This window comes from Narcine bancroftii, chromosome 1, assembly GCF_036971445.1.
Source record: "Narcine bancroftii isolate sNarBan1 chromosome 1, sNarBan1.hap1, whole genome shotgun sequence".
NCBI classification, from domain to species: Eukaryota; Metazoa; Chordata; class Chondrichthyes; order Torpediniformes; family Narcinidae; genus Narcine; species Narcine bancroftii.
The window spans coordinates 380,610,454-380,629,332 of record NC_091469.1 but is presented as its reverse complement, the minus strand read 5'-3'; the positions used below and the strand labels follow the sequence as shown (position 1 = coordinate 380,629,332).

At 44.3% G+C, this 18,879-nt stretch overlaps 1 protein-coding gene across 2 annotated transcripts in view; it reads left to right on the top strand.

The window, feature by feature from the left end:
* Positions 1–18,641, top strand: part of exosc7 (exosome component 7) — a 32,510-nt gene extending 13,869 nt beyond the window's left edge. Inside the window, exons 3-9 of one of the 2 annotated variants that reach the window (XM_069913469.1) lie at positions 508–602; positions 6,077–6,242; positions 11,670–11,740; positions 15,175–15,298; positions 16,792–16,947; positions 18,030–18,195; positions 18,485–18,641. In XM_069913469.1, the coding sequence (XP_069769570.1) occupies positions 508–602; positions 6,077–6,242; positions 11,670–11,740; positions 15,175–15,298; positions 16,792–16,947; positions 18,030–18,195; positions 18,485–18,567 (861 nt within the window). In that variant the 3' untranslated portion in view covers positions 18,568–18,641. The remainder of the gene's footprint in view (positions 1–507; positions 603–6,076; positions 6,243–11,669; positions 11,741–15,174; positions 15,299–16,791; positions 16,948–18,029; positions 18,196–18,484) is intronic. The other variant, XM_069913470.1, reaches the window with a different exon arrangement.
* The last annotated feature ends 238 nt before the right edge of the window (positions 18,642–18,879 follow it).

Genomic DNA, 18,879 nt, shown 5'->3' with positions numbered 1-18,879 from the left:
CTCTTCGGTTCCAGTGATGCCTATCCTACATTGCAGGTTTTGACTTGTCCTTCAAGCAAAAGGTTAAGTAATGGTTAGCGCAACACTATAACAGTGGTAGTGTTTGAATCCAACACTATCTGTAAGGATTTTGTACATTCTTCCCATGACCTATGTGGATTCTTCAGCTGCTTTGATTTTCCTCCCACATTTTAAAGACCTACAAGGTTAGTAGGTTAATTAGTCACATGGATGTAACTGGGTGGCGTGGGCTTATTGGCCAGAAGGGCCTGTTAGTGTGCTGTATCTATTAATTAAATTAAATGAGACAACCAAGCTGAGTGTTGTCAATGGAGAACCTTCGTGCATGTTAGGTCATCTGCACTGGAGTAGGTATAGATATCAAGCTGTCATACCTTGAGTTAGTCAATAAATTTGATAAAAAAAGGATGAAAATTATGAAATTGGTTTTCTCTGTAAAATGCATGGATGTAAGTAACTTTTTGTATGCCTGTGCATTCCCCACAGGGTGATACAGATATTCTTGTTGGTGTTAAAGCAGAAATGGGCATGCCCAAACTGGAGAGGCCGGGTGAAGGCTTCTTGGAATTCTTTGTAGACTGGTAAGATGTACTTCCAATAGGGTTGCTGCTGTCCAGACAGAAATGAGCCCTATGACCCACTGTCCATACTGACCATCAAATACCTAATCCAGAGGTGGGGAACCTTTTCATGATGGAAGGCTGCATTAAGTTAGTTGTAATCTAATGAGGCCACATTCAAGAAACTTCAGTTTAATATTCATCAAAATATACGTTATCATGTAAAAATCTAACTACTTCGTGCTAACTAACTTCAAAAATTGAGAAAAGAAATTTGAATTCTAAAGTTAACTAAGCTTTTAATGACCATTGTGATTGATTTTTGTAGGAAAGCATTTGAATATTTGGTTGCAGTTTGGAGGTCCGTATTTTCAGCTAATCCTCTAAATGGGTATCTGTTATTTGTGATCTTAGAGCCTTCTTGATTTTGGTTATGTAGGAGAATGTAGATTCACAGCAATAAGTAGTTGAAAAATAGTAAAGTATTTTTCGTGCATGTTGCCAGAGTTATGGGTATTTTTATTTTAATGTGAACTTTCCCTACTTATAAATAAAAGGTATACAGTATTGTACAGTATTAACCTACTTAACCCATATATTACCTGGCCAGCTACATAACCTAAAATACAGTACTGTATGTGTACAGTATGTTAGTCATTACAGGTACTCCAGAGTATACCAAATAGCTTTGCTAAGTATATAAGTGTTCGCATAGCATCAACATCGCTTAACATCCAATTTCACAGAACGTCTCATGGAAGTTGAGCGATGTGTGTGTGAGATGTGGCCACACAAATAGATAGGATGGTAAGGAAGGTGTATTTTATGTTTGGCATGACTGAGGCGGGCATTGCGTAGGTAGTGTTGCCGCGATTATAAAACTGATTAGGCTGCACTTGGAATGCTGAATACAATTCTGATTGCCCCCATTAGAGGAAGATGTGGAGGCTTTGGAAAGGATACGAAGAGGTATCTCAGGATGATGCCTGGTTTAGAGGATATGAGTTATGAGGAGAGATTGGACAAACCTGGGTTGGCTTCTCTGGCGTGTTTGAAGCTGAGGGGAGGTTTTCAAATCATGAGAGGTGTTGATAGGGTGGACAGTCAGAATCTTTTCCCCAGTGTAAAAGCATCACGGTGGAGAACAGGAGTTTAAGGTGGGGAGAGGAGTTGGGCTACCAGGACTACTAGTGGAAGCAGATACAATAGAAGTGTTTAGAGGCTTCCAGACAAATACATGAATATGGAGGGATGTCTGTCAAGTGCAAGCAGCAGAGTTTCAGTTTGATATGGACATCATATTCAGCACAGTTGTGGATTGAAGGGTCTATTCCTGTTCTGTACTGTTTTAATGTCTATATGAGGCCTCACTAAAGATGAGTCAATCACATCAACTACACTGGTAGGCTCATTCAGAACGTCATAAGGCATGGGATCCATGCAACCTTGGCTGCATGGATTCAGAATTAACCTACACTCCAGTACATTTTTGAAGGGTGGGAGGAAACCGGAGCCCCAAGAGAAAACCCACACAGACACTGGGAGAACGTAGAAGCTCCTTACAGACAGCATTGGTTTTGAACCCAGATCTGGTCCTGATTGCTGGCACTGTAAAGGTGCAGCACGAACTGCTATGCCAACAAAGATGGAATATATTCTGCCTGGAGGTTGGTGACAAGTGGCATTCCATAGGGATCTCTTCTGGGACCCCTGCTCTTTGTGATTTTTATAAATGATGAATGAAGAAGGGGAGCAGTGGATCAGTAAGTTTGTAGATGATAGAGGTATCGTGAATAGTATAGATGGTTGTGGTAGAAGGTTAAATTTGAAGGTGGCGTATGTGGTTAATAGTAGCATTCTTAAGTGTGGACCCAAGATCTAGGGGTCCAGTTCCATAGATCAATTAAGATTGCTGCACAAGTTGATCAGCTGATAAGAAGGTGTACAGTGTGCTGGCCTTTGTTAGTCAGGGGATTGAGTTCAAGAGCTATGAGTTAATGTTGCAACTCTATAAAATTCTGGTTAGACTACACTTAGTGTATGTAGTTCAGTTCTGGTCACCTTATTACAGAAATGATATGGAAGTTTTAGAGGGGGTGCAGAAGAAATTTGCCAGGATGTTGCCTGGATTGTAGAACATGTCTTATGAAGCAAGATTGTCAGAGATGGAGCTTTTTTCTTTGGAGCGACGAGGGATGAGAGGTGACTTAATAGAGGTACAGTATGTAAGATCGAGAGGCATAGATAGGGTGGACAGTCAGCACCTTTTTATCAGGGAGGTAATGGCCAATACCAGAGGACGTTTGTTTAAGGTGAGTGCAGGAAAATTTTTTGAGAGACATTGTTTTTTTTTACATAGAGTGGTGGGTGCTTGGAACGTATTTCCAGAATGGTGGTAGAGGCTAGTACGATAGGGACATTTAAAAGACTCTCAGGCACATGGATGTAAGGAAAATAGAGTGTATGGGTGAGGGAGAATAAGGGTTGATTAATGTGGAGAAGGTTTACACAAGTCAGCACCACATTGTGGGCACAAGGGCTTAAACTGAGTTGTGATGTTCTATGTCTATTTTGAATTTATTTAATGAATAAATATAAATGGGGGAAAAAAAACACATGAGAAAAATGTAGAAAAGATATATTGTTCATGGAACATGAGTGTCATTAGCACAATGGCTCAGCAGTTCGAACAGATTAAGTTGTCTCCAGTGACCCAGATTTAATCCTAACCTCTGTTCCTGTTCGAGTGGAGTTTGGACATTCTCCCTCTAATTGTGTGGTATTCCACTGGCCCTCCAGTTCTTTTCAATATCCCAAAGACCTGCAGGTTAGTAGGCAGACAGTTTCTATAAATGACCTGGGTGGGTGGTAGGTGACACAGGTTACCAAGAGAGATTGGAATGTTCTGAGAGCCAGCGTTAATCGGTGGGCAAATGGCCTTTTTTGTTGTATGGTGATGGGGACAATTCTGGGAAGGCTAGCACCAAATCCTCATCCCTTAATTGTCCCTGATCTGAGTAGTTTTCTGGGGCAATGATGTAGGCACAGAATTGGGCCGTTTGCCCCATTGAGTCCTCTTGTGATTTAGATCATGGCTCTTGTGTTATTCCTTTCAACCCCATTTTTCCTGCCATCTTCCCTTAACCTTTGACATACTGATCAAACTCTGCTTTAAATCTACCCAATAACACGGCCTTCACAGCTGTCTGTTGCCAATGAATCCCACAGATTCACTATGGCTGAAGAAATTTCTCATCATCTCTGTTGTAAGGGGATGTCCTTTTATATAGACGCTGTGCCCTCTGGGCCTGGACTCTCCTGGTACTGGAAACATTACCTTCATGTATACTATAGCAAGCCATTTCAATGTTTAGCCATCTATATTCTGGTGGGTACATCAAACTGAAGAATGGTGACAGTAGTCTGATTTGTACTCACCATGACTGATGCTGGCATTTTGCCCTGAATGATTGTCATTTACAATATTTCAATTTTACAACATCAGTCCAGGCTTTGATTGCTTATGGCATATTTATTCTGCTGCCCCACTTTGATTTAATTCATACGGTGGCTACTGAGACGCTTCTGTTCTTCATTTGGAGTATTTACACTTTGCGTAAATGGGCTTTGGACAGTTGGTCATTGAGGCTGAGATATCAGGAATTTCTTGGGAATATTGTAGTGCATCTCCCAGGGTTCTGTGGATGTTCAGTTATGAAAGTCCAACAAAAATGAAGGATGTGGAATTGGGTGGAGAAATAGAGCTGATGTTGATGATATCAAGAGTGAGTTGAGCTAAAACCAGATTGAACCAGGATAGAGCTAGATAAAATGGGGGAGAAGGTACCAGAACATATACTTTATAAGTGGGATGAAAAACTGGTGCAATATAAAAGTTCACCAGTATTGCACCATCTGCTCAACATTTGGAAGAAGATTCACGTAGAAAGGAAAAAAAACAAATTATCAAATACCAAAATTATTATTGACGCAAAATCAACTATTCCTTTTCACAACAGATAACCATTCCTTTAGAGAATGGGAGAAACAAGGGATTAAAAGAATAGAAAATTGTTTTTTGGGAAATAATTTATTATCATTTGAACAAATGAAGTACAAATACGAATAACTCACGGTACAATGTTTGCATACCACCAACTGAAAACCTACTTAAAGGACAAATTGGGAAGGAGACTGAGGTTACCAGAAGGAAGCAGCTTTGAATATGTGATTTCAGACACAATGATAATTAAAAGATTTATAACAAACATGTACATCAAGCTGCAAGAGAAAGAGAATGATGAAATAAGCTGTAAACCCAAACAAAAGTGGGAACAAGATCTAAACATAAAGATAAAAAATGAAAAATGGGAAAAGCTATGCTCCAGAACTAAGAGAAATACAATAAACATGAGGTTACGCATGATACAATATAATTGGTTACACAGGCTATATATCACGCCCCAAAAGTTAAAAAAAAATGGGACCCAACAGTATCAGATAGATGTTTTCGCTGTAAGAAGGAAACGGGAACAACAGTACATGCAATTTGGGCATGTGAGAAAGTGGAAAAATTTTGGGAAGATCTAAATCAGGTATTAAATAAAATCACAAAAAGCAACATACCAAAAAATCCAGAGATCTTTCTTCTAAGTAATATAAAAAGTAAAGAATTAGGCCTTGAACTGGATGAAGCACAAAAAAGATTTATTATGATAGCCTTAGCTGTAGCAAAAAAATGTATAATGTCAACCTGGAAATCAGAAGATAGCCTGAGAGTACAGCAATGGTACATGGAAATGAATAAATGCATTCCATTGGGAAAAATAACATATAATTTAAAAAAATAAAGTCACATTATTTGAACAAATTTGGGAACCGTACATGGAACACAACAGAGAGGGCCTACCGCGGACCTCCACCCCCTAAAATGATAGAATGAGAAGACAACGAAATGAACTGACCCAGTGTGTAAAAGTAGATGACACAATTTCTTGTTTATTTTCATTGTGTGATGACATTGGTTAATGGGTTTATTGTATTGTATATGTTGAACGTTTAATGGGTTTGGAGGGGGTTGGGAAGGAGGGAGGGAAGGGAGGGGGTAAAAAGGGGAGAAAATGACACTGTGTATAATCAAGAGGGAAATGTTTGTGTGTATTTTGTTTAATATGATTCATAGTGTAAAAAATTATAAAGTTGAGCTGTGGAACAGGTTGAGGGGCTGTATGGCTTAATCCTCCTATCTCTAAGAATGCCTGAAGTACTTAAGGAATTAGTGGTTACAACAGACAGTGCAACATTAAGAATTGTAATTCCTTGCTTAAACCATTCAGTGGTGCTGATGGACCACTTTCTACTGTTGGTTTCCCTGTAAGAATAAAATGAAACCAAAAAATCACCTAAAACTTCCCCTATTACTGATTCAAGTTGAAATCAAATCAATTAACCACATGCAATGTTGATGAATATTGTTTTATAATGTGATTTCTTAGTTCTGCCAATGCAACCCCAAAGTTCGAAGGCCGTGGAGGAGAAGATCTTGGCACAGAAATCGCCAACACCCTGCATAGAGTGTTCGACAACAGTGGCAGTCTGGATTTGAAGGCTCTGTGCATTACTCCCAGAGAGCACTGCTGGATCCTCTATGTCGATGTCTTGGTAGGTTTTACTCAAAGCACAAATTCCTTTAAAGTAGTTCATTCATCTCCTCTTTGCATGATTACCTGTGCTAATATCATGCAATTTAAACATTGACATCAATGATGTCAATGTGAATAAATCAAAGCTGTGGCCTTTCATTAACATGGATTGGGGCTGCAGTGTTGATTTGGATAGGGAATTGGTTGGCCAACAGGAATCATTAAATGAATCCTTTCTTGAGCGTTAGGCAGTGACCAATGGGATAGCATTGGGATCCATGTTAAGACCTAGTTATTAATCATGTATATTAATGCTTAGGGTATTGGAGGTCAGTGTAATGTCTCCATCTTTGTAGGTAGCACAAAGAAAGAGGGGAGATCTCATTAAAACATTTCAAATGTTGAAAGGTATGAAGAGAGTAGATGTAGAAAGGTTGTTTCCCATGGTGGGAGAGTCCAGGACAAGAGGGTACAACTTCAGGACAAGAGGGTACAACTTCAGGACAAGAGGGTACAACTTCAGGATTAAAGGGTGTCCACTTAGTACAGAGATGTGAAGGGATTTCTTTAGCCGGAGGGTGGTGAATCTGTGGAATTTGTTACTACAGGCATTTGTAGAGACCAAGTCTATTTAAGGCAAAGATTGATAGGTTCTTGATTAGCCAGGGCATCAAAGGAATAGGTCAGGCAGTGGGGGTGTGGGAAAATGGATTGGCTCAGGATTGAATGACAGGACAGATTAGATGGGCTAAATAACCTATATCTGTTCCTATGTCTTATGATCTTAAGGCTGGGGGGTGGAGGGTGAGCCTTGAGGAGAGAGAAAAACTCCAGACTAATTTGGACAGAATGAGAGACTGGGCACCACTGATGAAAGACAGATGGATAAATGTGAGATCATCCACTGGTTGTAACAAGGCAGATCATTATCTGGTTGGTGTTAAATTGGGAAAAGGGGTGGCACAATGAGACCTGGGTGTCCTTGTACACTAGTTGATGAAGGTGAACATGCAGGTGCACCAGGTGACTGAGAAGTGAAGCATCATGCTGACCTTGATACTCCAACCTTGAGAGGGTTTGAGTACCTGAGCAGAGATGTGGTTGAAGCTTGGAATGAGAGGGTGTTGAGGCAGAGATGCAAGTGTTTAAGTACCACCAAGCATCAAGACAATCACAGACCAAGCTGATAAATGAGATTAGTTCAGATGGACATCATTGCGGGGGGGGAGGAGAGCCCAGTGACCTGTTTCTGTGGTATGTGACTTCAAGGTACAGCAACAATTATAGAATTAAAACTTGAAACCCATTTAGTAGGCACTTGAAACTGAGTAAATGAAGCAAATAGGCATGTGACAACTTTCATGTAATATAATGAAGGTATAGGCCTCAGCTTGTACTGAGGAAGTGTAGGGGGAGCATGGAATTTATCAGACTAGATGAGTGGAGGGCTGGTGAGCTCGTCAGATCCGATCAGGTTGTGTTTCAAACTGACTGTCATTCTGCAAATTCTGATGCCTGGATGTCCCTGAACTGAAAATGAGCCACTCTGATCAGCAACAGTACCATCTATTTATGTTGTATTCTTTCTTTCTTTGGCTTGGCTTCACGGACAAAGATTTATGGAGGGGTATGTCCACAACTGCTGCAGGCTCGTTGGTGACTGACAAGTCCGATGCGGGACAGGCAGACGTGGTTGCAGCGGTTGCAGGGGAAAATTGGTTGGTTGGGGTTGGGTGTTGGGTTTTTCCTCCTTTGTCTTTTGTCAGCGAGGTGGGCTCTGCGGTCTTCTTCAAAGGAGGTTGCTGCCCGCCGAACTGTGAGGTGCCAAGATGCACGGTTGAAATATAACAAATGGATAATGCAGTAAAGTCATAGCATGCTTCAAAGGAAAGTTCTCGGAGGTTAGGGAAGCAGATTTGTGCAGAAAATACTGGCTTACCTCATCTGTGTGAGTGTTTAATTTCAGATTAACATCCTTGACGATTTAGGCTGGAAATGTTTTCCTTGAGCAGAACAGTAGGGAGGCTGGAAGAAACATGTCAGGCTGGTGAGATGGGCTTGTCTGGCTGTATTGGCACAGGTCACAGGAAAACTGTGCCTGCTCACAGTGAGCCAGCAGCTCGAATGTCAGGCCAGTGCAATGGGCTTGTCTGGCTGCATTGGTATTGGTTATAGGAAAACTGTGCCTGTTCACAACGAGCCAGCAGTTCCAGTGTTGGAGTCCTGCCTGTGTGTCTTGGAGCACAAGTGGAAGGGGAAGTGGCTAAGGGAGCTGCGGATTGATCCAGCACAATAGTCTTGATCTATATTTTTTCCATGATTGTGTTGTTTACTCGTTCTCCAGAACCTCTCCAGCTCTTGACTATAGAGTTCAGGTCAAGTGTTCCAGATCCTTCCATTTCTGAATGCAAAAGTTTCTAATCTTCTGGTTATGTATTTTATTGCAAGATTTGAATTCATGATATTCAATCTATTTACTCAAGCAAAGAGTTCCCTTTCTCTGTACCACGGAAACTTTTTGTCACCTTGAAAGCCCCTGTCAGACCGACACAGTGAAGTTATAACTTTCCCAGACATCTCTGACTGAAGTTTCCCATCCCTCAGGTTTTATGTTCCTCCTTCACCAGAACTGCCTTCCATAATTGGCTCAGGAATACTATTTCACCTGATCTTAATGCCTTTGTTCTTTAAGTGTCCTCTGGAGGCCAAAATTAGCTTGAAAAAGGGCAGTTGTTGCTTAATTTATTTTTCAGATACTTATGGTACTCTTATTTAAATAAAAATCACAACATATCAGAGACTAGTTAAAAAAGTACCACCCACTCTATAATCTCACAGTCTAGCACCTCAAAGCTTATGGTTCTTTTAGTACACTGGTGGTTAGTGCAACACTAGTACAGAGCCAGCATCCCAGGTTCGATTCCAGAACTGTCTCAAAGGAGTTTGTATGTGCTCCTTTAACTATGAGGATTCACAGCATCATCTGGGTGGCATTCATATCTACTGGAATGCTACTGCCAGTTACTTTAAATCTTTGACTCCCCAAGCAAAATAGAGGTCATTCTGTATAGACAGCTCATACCTATTAATTAAATTTTGATTCTGCTTCCTCTCTTTCAAAAAGACAATGCACCTTATTTTTCCTCTTTGTCCATCTTTCTTTCACTATGTACCTGTATTGCAAAATCTCTGTCCAACAAAACTCCCACAGGCCCTGCCATTCACCATCTGTCCACTCCTTTTTTAACCTGCTGAAGTGCCGACCACACACTATCCAAGTTAAGCTCCATTTTCCTTGGTCCCTTTCCGAGTTCATCTACATCCTGTTGTAATCTTAGATAATCTTCACCAATTTTGGTGTTATCTGCGATCTTATTAACGATGCGAATTTATACTGTTTTCTTAAATCTTAAAAATCAACATGCAAACTACATTGGGATCCAAGTCGTTTTATAAATGACAGACAACATTCACAGGCCTCCAATCAAAGTAACAGCCCTTCACCACCATCCTCTGTTTCCTACCATCAACCCAATTGGCCAGCTTCCCCCCACCCCCAGATTCCATGTAATCTGACCTACTAGGCCAGCCTATCATGTGGAATCTTGTCAACGTCTTTGTAGTTTTGTATCCAGCTTTACTAGACTTTGCAACCTCTCCAATTCTTTTGTAGGGTAGGTTGGTCTTTTTCAAAGTTGTTTCCCATTGAGTAAGATTGTGCAAAGCAAATGTTACCATATTTTGTGTCCTTCCCATCTTGTCTTCAACTTTCCTGTCCAGGTTGTAATGAACAGCTTTGATTTGGTGTCACCTCTGGCCCAGTTGGTAGTTCTCTCATTTAGAATGGAGGGTTTTGGATAAGAACCAAGCTAGCACTGGAATACTGAAGAATTGCTCCTTGCCAGGGATGGTGGTGAACATTGGTTCAATAGGGGAATTTAAAAGTTTATTGGATAGGCATGTGAATATAAGAAAAATAAAAGGTTATGGTGTGAGGGAGGGAAGGGTGAGATTGTTGTGTTATATAGGTCGGCACAACATTGTGGGCGTGCTGTACTGTTCTATATTGGGGGCCATTCTCCCAATGAAACTGTGCTTTTGGATGGAGGCAAAATGTTTGAATGACTGCAGTTCTTCCCAGAGTCCTAGTCGTTATCAACCCTCAGTCACCATCACTGAATCCAGATCAACTGGATGCTGTCTGCCAGGTGACTGTGCACATGGTGACTGCACATTGGAGATGGCTGTGCCCGGGCTGTCTGCATGTTGGAGATGGCTGTGCCCGGACTGTCTGCACGTTGGAGATGGCTGTGCCCGGGCTGTCTGCATGTTGGGGATGGCTGTGCACGGGCTGTCTGCACGTTGGGGATGGCTGTGCACGGGCTGTCTGCACGTTGGGGATGGCTGTGCCCGGGCTGTCTGCACGTTGGGGATGGCTGTGCCCGGGCTGTCTGCACGTTGGGGATGGCTGTGCCCGGGCTGTCTGCACGTTGGGGATGGCTGTGCCCGGGCTGTCTGCACGTTGGGGATGGCTGTGCCCGGGCTGTCTGCACGTTGGAGATGGCTGTGCCCGGGCTGTCTGCACGTTGGGGATGGCTGTGCCCGGGCTGTCTGCACGTTGGGGATGGCTGTGCCCGGGCTGTCTGCACGTTGGGGATGGCTGTGCCTGGGCTGTCTGCACGTTGGGGATGGCTGTGCCCGGGCTGTCTGCACGTTGGGGATGGCTGTGCCCGGGCTGTCTGCACGTTGGGGATGGCTGTGCCCGGGCTGTCTGCACGTTGGGGATGGCTGTGCACGGGCTGTCTGCACGTTGGGGATGGCTGTGCACGGGCTGTCTGCACGTTGGGGATGGCTGTGCACGGGCTGCCTGCACATTGGGGATGGCTGTGCACGGGCTGCCTGCACGTTGGGGATGGCTGTGCACGGGCTGCCTGCACGTTGGGGATGGCTGTGCACGGGCTGCCTGCACGTTGGGGATGGCTGTGCACGGGCTGCCTGCACGTTGGGGATGGCTGTGCACGGGCTGCCTGCACGTTGGGGATGGCTGTGCACGGGCTGTCTGCACGTTGGAGATGGCTGTGCCCGGGCTGTCTGCACGTTGGGGATGGCTGTGCCCGGGCTGTCTGCACGTTGGGGATGGCTGTGCACGGGCTGCCTGCACGTTGGGGATGGCTGTGCACGGGCTGCCTGCACGTTGGGGATGGCTGTGCACGGGCTGCCTGCACGTTGGGGATGGCTGTGCACGGGCTGCCTGCACGTTGGGGATGGCTGTGCACGGGCTGCCTGCACGTTGGGGATGGCTGTGCACGGGCTGTCTGCATGTTCGGCATGGCTGTACAATGGCAGCTGTCTGCACACTGGAAATGCCTGTGCACAAGGTGACTGACTGCACTTTGGAAGAGGTGTTAAATAATGCAAGACTAACTGTAGGCTGTCTGTTTTTCAGCTGCTAGAATGTGGAGGAAATCTATATGATGCAATTTCCATTGCAGTTAAAGCAGCACTTCACAATACAAGGTAAGGAATTTGCTCACCCATCATATGTCAGGAAATAAAGGCCCTTTGTGATGTCAGTTGTTAATAAATAGATGTATAAATCATGGCATGATGTATTTCATAATTAAAATCTTGTGGAAGAAAATTCTCAATCTCTGAATGCTCATTTTAGTAACAGAAGAGTCTGATCAGGGACTGCCAGTCATGAGTCCACGCCACAGAATTAATGTTTAAAGTTGGCTCCTTGAGCTTTTTTGCATTAACCAGTTCAGGTTGTATGACTGTTTTACATTGTAAGTTCTCAGCAGGCTCAACACAAACTACTGACTTAATTAAGTTCTTGCCAAATTAAAAGCTAATGCCTGGTGATGCACCTTGGAATTGCAAGCTACATACACCTGAAATGTTCAGTGTGCAGATCAGTGGAAGGGTTTATTAACAAGTTGAGGATGCAAAGTAATTTCAGGTGTGGTGTAATATTAGCTTCTTGCTGATAATGAGCATGTAGCGTATGAGGCTCTGCTCCATGTTAACGCATAGGAGGAGGTTTTGGCTCATGTCCCATGTTGATTGATTCGGACCCCACCTCTTAGCTCCTGGTTCAGGACTCATGGACTCTAGTACACGATGTGTTCATCTGTGGACTTAACCTCTCCATCTGCTGCCCTATCAGTCTGGGTTCCCAACCTCACTAGTGTTAGCTCTGCAATCCTCCTGAAGAGCAGGAGCGAAGTACCTGCAAGGACGATCCCTACAATTTTAGGTGTAGCCTGTCCGAGCATGTCACTCCAGGCAATCCCAGTGATCCAAAACTTGTCGCCCTCCCTCCTGTGCCAGCTCTTTGCCACTAGGCCCTTTCAAACTGCTGTGTAAAATGGGATTAACTGGGAAATTTGCCTGGTTAGTGCCCTAGTTACACGGCAGTTTGAAAGGGTCTGACCCGGTCAACCCCGTCGGAATTCAACTGGGTCCCTGATCTACCTCAGAGGTGGTCAGGGAACCCAGTTAAACTTACTTAGGTCGCGTCCACAGGTGACTTGAACAGGAAAATGGCCAACCCAGTTTCTCTAGTGACAACAGCGCTTGCACGGTGGCTGGAAACCCCTGGCTGAAATGCCATTCGGGGGGAGAGAGGGGATGCTGCAGAGGGGCCAGGGTGGGAGAAGAGAGGCCACTGCCATGGGGGGAGAGAGGGGCCTCAAAATGCCGTTGCTGCGAATGCCACTCCGGTTCGCACTGTCGGCTCAATGTTTGTGGCGGGGGACATTGCTGGGGGGGGGGGGGGGTATGCGTGCGATTGATGGTGGGGGAGGCGTCTGACAGGGGGAGGGTAGTGACTAACAGGGTGGTGACTGATGGCCGTTGAGGGGACGGGGGAGACTGACTACCAATAGTTCCTGTGAGTGCGTGATGCGTCACTTACCACGTCATCGTGGGGGTGGGATCCCCTTAAATTGCCGGGTTGGCGATTTAATGGGTCACACCCTGCAATTTAAAAGGTGCTTCCAGCACCTTTGCCCTAGTAATCACACCCGGGTCCCAGGAGGGCTACCCAGGTGCTGCAGTTAAAAGAGGCTACTGATTCATCTGTTCTCTCTTCCTATTCCTATACAAAATAGCTTGTGCACAGAGTAATTTGCATATTACAATCTCAGACAACCTGTTCATCAGCTTTTTACTGAACTCCCTGAATTTAATATGCTGGACCCCTTCTCCCCTCTCCTCCATCCCCCTAACCCCTACTGAGGTCATTGTACTAGTGTGTTCCACATCCTCCCCTTCCGGAAGGCTGTATCGCTATTACCAGACATTATGGACCCTGGCACCTTCGAGGTAGCAAACCATCCTAGGATATCGCTTGTGACAACATAAATATCTTGTCCCCTTGCCCATCGGGTCTTCTGTCACCTTTTCTCATCTACACCTACCTCTCTATACAACAGAGCCTGTTGTGGGTTCTTCCCCCTCAGAGTCTATCCACCCCAGTAGTATCCTGAGCCACGCACCATTCAGAGGGCAGGAACCCTCCCTGGCTGTCCCTTCTTAGGGTCACGTCCACTGTCTGGCCATGTGACCAGCTTACTGACACTCTTCTAACCCTGCTCCTCGGTAAATCCACCTAATTCACAGCTGCAGCTGGATACTAGGCACACTGAGTGGTTGGGCAAAAGATCTGCCTGCTGCCGTACATATCAGACCATTCCACTGGCATCTCTACCCCCCTCCACCCTTTACTGTCAGGTTAAAAAAGGAAAAACCTTGCTTAGCCATATTTTCTGCTCTACTACAGCACCTCTGTGAGACAGACATTCTCACAATGACTGCATCCACTGGAGCTACCTCTCTTTTTATAATTATTACCTCACACTCTATATTTCTCATGTACTGCCAGTCTCACTGCCCTGTGTAGTCCTTACCTCACTCTCTCACAATCACACCCTAATCTTTCCCCTTTCTTTCTTCCCCCCCCCCCCCCCCTTATACTCTTTAATATTCGGGCCTCGGCCTGATTTTCAACATTCCCGAAGAAGAGTTCAGGTCAGTCACATTGGATACACTGTACTTGCTGTGAATGCTGCGTGATCTGCTGATTTTCTCCAGAGCGTTTGTGTATTGCATTGATCTTTTCCCAGCCTCCCAAGGATCCATGATCTGTAGGTATTGATCTTTGCTGAGGGAAACATTAGCTTCATAATGTGAAACATTTGTCAGAGAGGTGCTAATTGTGAGATTTAGAATTCTATCCCACTGTGACTAAACAGGTAACAGCTTTGGATAATATCTTGACTAACTGGTGCTTATACTAATGATGTTTCCAGAGAGTGTGTGTGGCCCTTCTGAATTAGGCGGGATGAATTGTGCTTTGGTTTGGGAATGGGATGTTGGACTGCTCAGTTTCATTTGTTTCATATGATGGGTAATGTGAAAACACTCAGGTTGCATCAGGCAGAGAAAAAGTTAACGTTTCAGGTTGAAGTTTCAGCATTTTTGAGCTGGGAAAGAGATCAAGCAAATTAGTTTGAAGTTGAAGGAAGGGTGGAGAAGTGGAATTCCCTTGAAAGTGGACAAAGCTCCCAGTTTTGCTGCACATTTCTAGCCCCTGTAGTTGTTTGCTGTGTCACCTGTTGATCTTGCTCTTTGTCTTCTGAGCCAGTAGTTGATTGTAGAAATGGTATCTGCTGATGCTGGGGTCTAGTGCAGTATCCCAAAGTACTGGGGGAACTCCACAAGTCAGGCCACATCCAGGAAAGCACTAGGCAGTTGGCATTTTGGCTTGAGCTCTTGTTCAGGTGTGCCAGTGGGTTGTACCCAAGTTCTCAGGTTCAGGCCACAATCCTTGGGGGAAATGTACGTGCAAGAGCCGCTATGCCTGAACAAATTCGCATTTTATGTTCCCACTGAAAGTAGGCTGACTAGTTTGCTTGGTCTCTTGACCACTTGCTTCTGTCCCTCAGAGTTCCAAAGGTCAGGGTGCTGGAAGATGATGAAGGTTCCAAAGAGATTGAGCTGTCTGATGATCCATATGATTGCATTCGTCTTAATGTGGAGAATGTGCCTTGCATTATCACTTTAAGCAAGGTAAGACATCTGCTCACCACGCACGCACGCACGCACGCACGCACGCACACGCACACTTCATTTATTGGTAAATTGAAGAGTGCAGGTCTTGTAGTGTACAAAGTATACTAAATGAGCTGTTTAACAGTCACTTAGATAATTGAATGACATAAAAATAAACTTCTCAACTCTTTTGAACAAAATTGGTTTTGGCCTGCAGGGAAGTTCTCTCCAGGCTCCTGGGCAAAGCTTATTTACAGTCAACATCATAGTGCTTTTAGTGGAATCTTGTTATGTACAGATTGGCAACTGGGCCTCCTGCATCAAAGAAGAGCACAACACTGGGACAGTTTGCGTTTGTTTTGGAAAATCATGGTCAGATTAGAGACAGTCATCATGGCTTTGTGAGGGACAGTTCATGTCTTACCAATTCAATTATGTTTTTTGAGGAGGTGACAGGTGATTGACAAGGGTAGGGCAATGGATGTTGTCTACATGAACCCTAGTAAGGCATTTGATAGGGCCCTCATGGTAGGCTGATTCAGATGGGATCCATGGTGAGTTGATAGTTTGGGTATGAAATTGACTGGTCCAGAGAAGAAAAAAACTAGTACAGGTACACAATCCTTTATCTGGAACCTTTGGGGGACAATGTTCCGAATTTCTGATTTTTCCAGATTTCGGAAAGCCAGATTTAAGCCCACCCGAATTGTGCTGCCGTATCCACTCCCACCCCTTCCAGTCGCGCTGGCAGTCTCTCTCCCCCCTCGCCCATCCAACTCGCACTGCCGGTCTCTCTCCCCACTTTCTGGATTTTAGATGTCCGGATAAAGAATTGTGTACCTGTAGTAGAAGAGTGTTATTTGGATTAGGGATAGGGTTATCCGTACAAGTGTGAGGTGCTGCATGTTGGGAGGTCAAATGTAAGGAGAAGCCTTGCAAGTAGATTGGGGGGTAAAGAAGGTGAATGGTATGCTTGGCTTCATTGGGTGGAGCATTGAGTGTAAAACTAAGTTCATATTGTAGCTATTTAAAACTTTAGGCCTCACTTGGAAAACTGTGTGGAATTCTGGCTTCCCCATTACAGGAATGATGTGGAGGCTTTGGAAAGGATACAGAAGAGGTTTTCCAAAATGTTGCTGGTTTAGAGAGCCTGAGTTGTGGGGAAAGGTTGAAAAAACATGGGTTGTTTTCTCTGGAGTGTAGAAAGCTGAGGGGAGACTTGATAGACGTTTATAAAATCAAGAGGCATTGATAAAATGGACAATCATAAGCTTTGCCCAGGGTAAAAGCATCACACACAAGACCACACTTTTCAGGTGAGGGGGAGGAAAATGGAGGGATACCTATTAGGTGCAAGCAGCAGACTTTTGATTTTGACTTCATGTTCAGCAGACATGTGGTTCCATGTCTGCTGCCAGACCCACATCCGAACCTTTGTCAGGGCACTGCCTGCTGGCATAAGACCTTCAATGTGGGAACCTGGCTCAGCTAACTTTGCTTGTCTTTCACAGATTGGCCACAGGCACGTTGTGGATGCCACCTCACAGGAGGAAGCATGTTGTATGGCCAGCTTGATATTGTCTGTTACCAGCAAAGGGACTCTCACTTGCTTCAGGAAAGTTGGAGGAGGCAGTGTAGATCCAGCAAGTGTATTTGAAATGATGGAGGTATGAATTGATGCCTTAAAGGCACGTTGCTAAATGTTTGCTTGTCATTCAGCTCACTGTTTTGCACCTTTGATGACTTGTTTTACAGTGGTCTTTACAATCAAATCGATGCATTTCTTGTCAGAGATTTGTGTAAAAGGAAGTCACTGTGCTGTCCACTCTCCATCCTGAGGGCAGACCCTGTCCACACTTCATCTGCTGGGCTGGGCTGTGTTGTCCACTCCTCAACCTGCAGGCAGACCCTGTCCACTCCAGCTGCTGGCCTTAAACAAGAGTCAAACCATCCCATTCTTTCTGCATGGGAGTGGCTTGGCTTCAGTACACAGTTCATGGAGGTGTGACCATCTGTTGTGTCAGCCTGACCTTGTGGACAGTCTGTAGGCTGAGGAAGTGCCATGCAGGGCACCACCCAGTTGTTCTCCAGCACTACCAGTCAACCAGTCATTGCAAGGGTGCCAATTCTAGGCCCGATATGCATTAAACACAATTTCGTGGTATCTCGCTGGCACGTTGCTAATCTGGTTCACAGGCATACACCTATAACTGATGTGCATGTCTAGTTCTCAGGGTCACACCAGTAACTGGAATGCATTCTCTGCAGCCAATTTGCTTTGCAGTGACACCCCTGTAACTGCCCTGCAGTCTTGTCTGGTTCGCAGGGACACACATGTATCTGGTGGGCTTGCTCTATAGTTGGTCTTCTTTGCAATGACAAGCTGGTAGCTGAGGAGTGCATGCTCTGTAGCTTTGTCTGCTCTTGCATTGGGCACTGAGGTATGGGGTTATGTGGTGCTGCCCTTGCATCTCAGGGAGGTGACAGTTTCACAGGATGTGAAGGCTCATGGCAGGTTTGCAGGGTCTGTCTATACTGAATCCTCACTCTTCCATTCATGTACTTTCCATTTCATCTCTGTACAAAACTGATCAGAATGCAGACAGTTGGGTTCCCTCCAACGAATGTAAATCTCTCCAGGTTTTTTTTAAAAATTACTATTTTGTTTTCTATTGGCGAACTACTGTATTTTTTTTGATACTACTGTATCTTTTGTGTCAAGGCCTATTAACCTCTTTATATCACACAGGGACTCTTGCACTTGCCTCAGCCCACAATTGAATTGTTCTTGGGTGATGCCTCAGTGTTGGTTCTGCTGGTTAAAATCAAGATCCCCTCCTCCCGCATATACTGCATCTGTGGGGTGGTAATGCCTCTCCCTGGACTTACTCGACAGAGTGAGAGGCTGGAAGAAAGTAAGTTCTGGCAAGTTAAATCGAAGCCCCATTCCAACAAATCTTGAGTCACTGAGATCTGTGAATATATTTATAGTTTGAAAAATATATCCATGAAAAAGCCGCAACTCTTCCAACTTTCCCAGGTTTTTCAATCAGATTTTCAACATCATTTGTGGTGAGGTTTAATCCCTGGTGAAAGCAACATTGACATAGTTCCAGAAGGGAGAGTTGGAACAATGTTCCCAAATTTCACCATTTGTTTTTCAGAATGAAGTTATCTTCTCTCTCTTACTCTGTCCCCTTGCAGACCGGAAAGCGAGTTGGAAAAGCTTTGCATCAGTCATTGCAGACCACTTTGGCAGAAGAAGAAAGTTTAGGAAAGAAACGTGAAAAAGTTGGATTTCTTGGTTAATATTTGCAAATATAAATACTTTTTTTAAAAAAATAAAGGCTAATGAACAGTCTGCATGCTTGAGCATGTCCGATGTTTAACTTGTGAAGTTTATATGCATATGCTACACCACAGAGTTTTGCACATTTGTGCTATTGAGAAGCACATTAACTTCAGTTTGTGGAAGATCTCATTCAATGAAATGATTGCTTTCACCTGAGCTTTCCAAGAATGCTGATACAGAGGCAAAGTTTTGTCTCCCCAAATCCTTGTGGAGACTTGCTGTCATCAGCAATGCTGTTGTTTTAGGG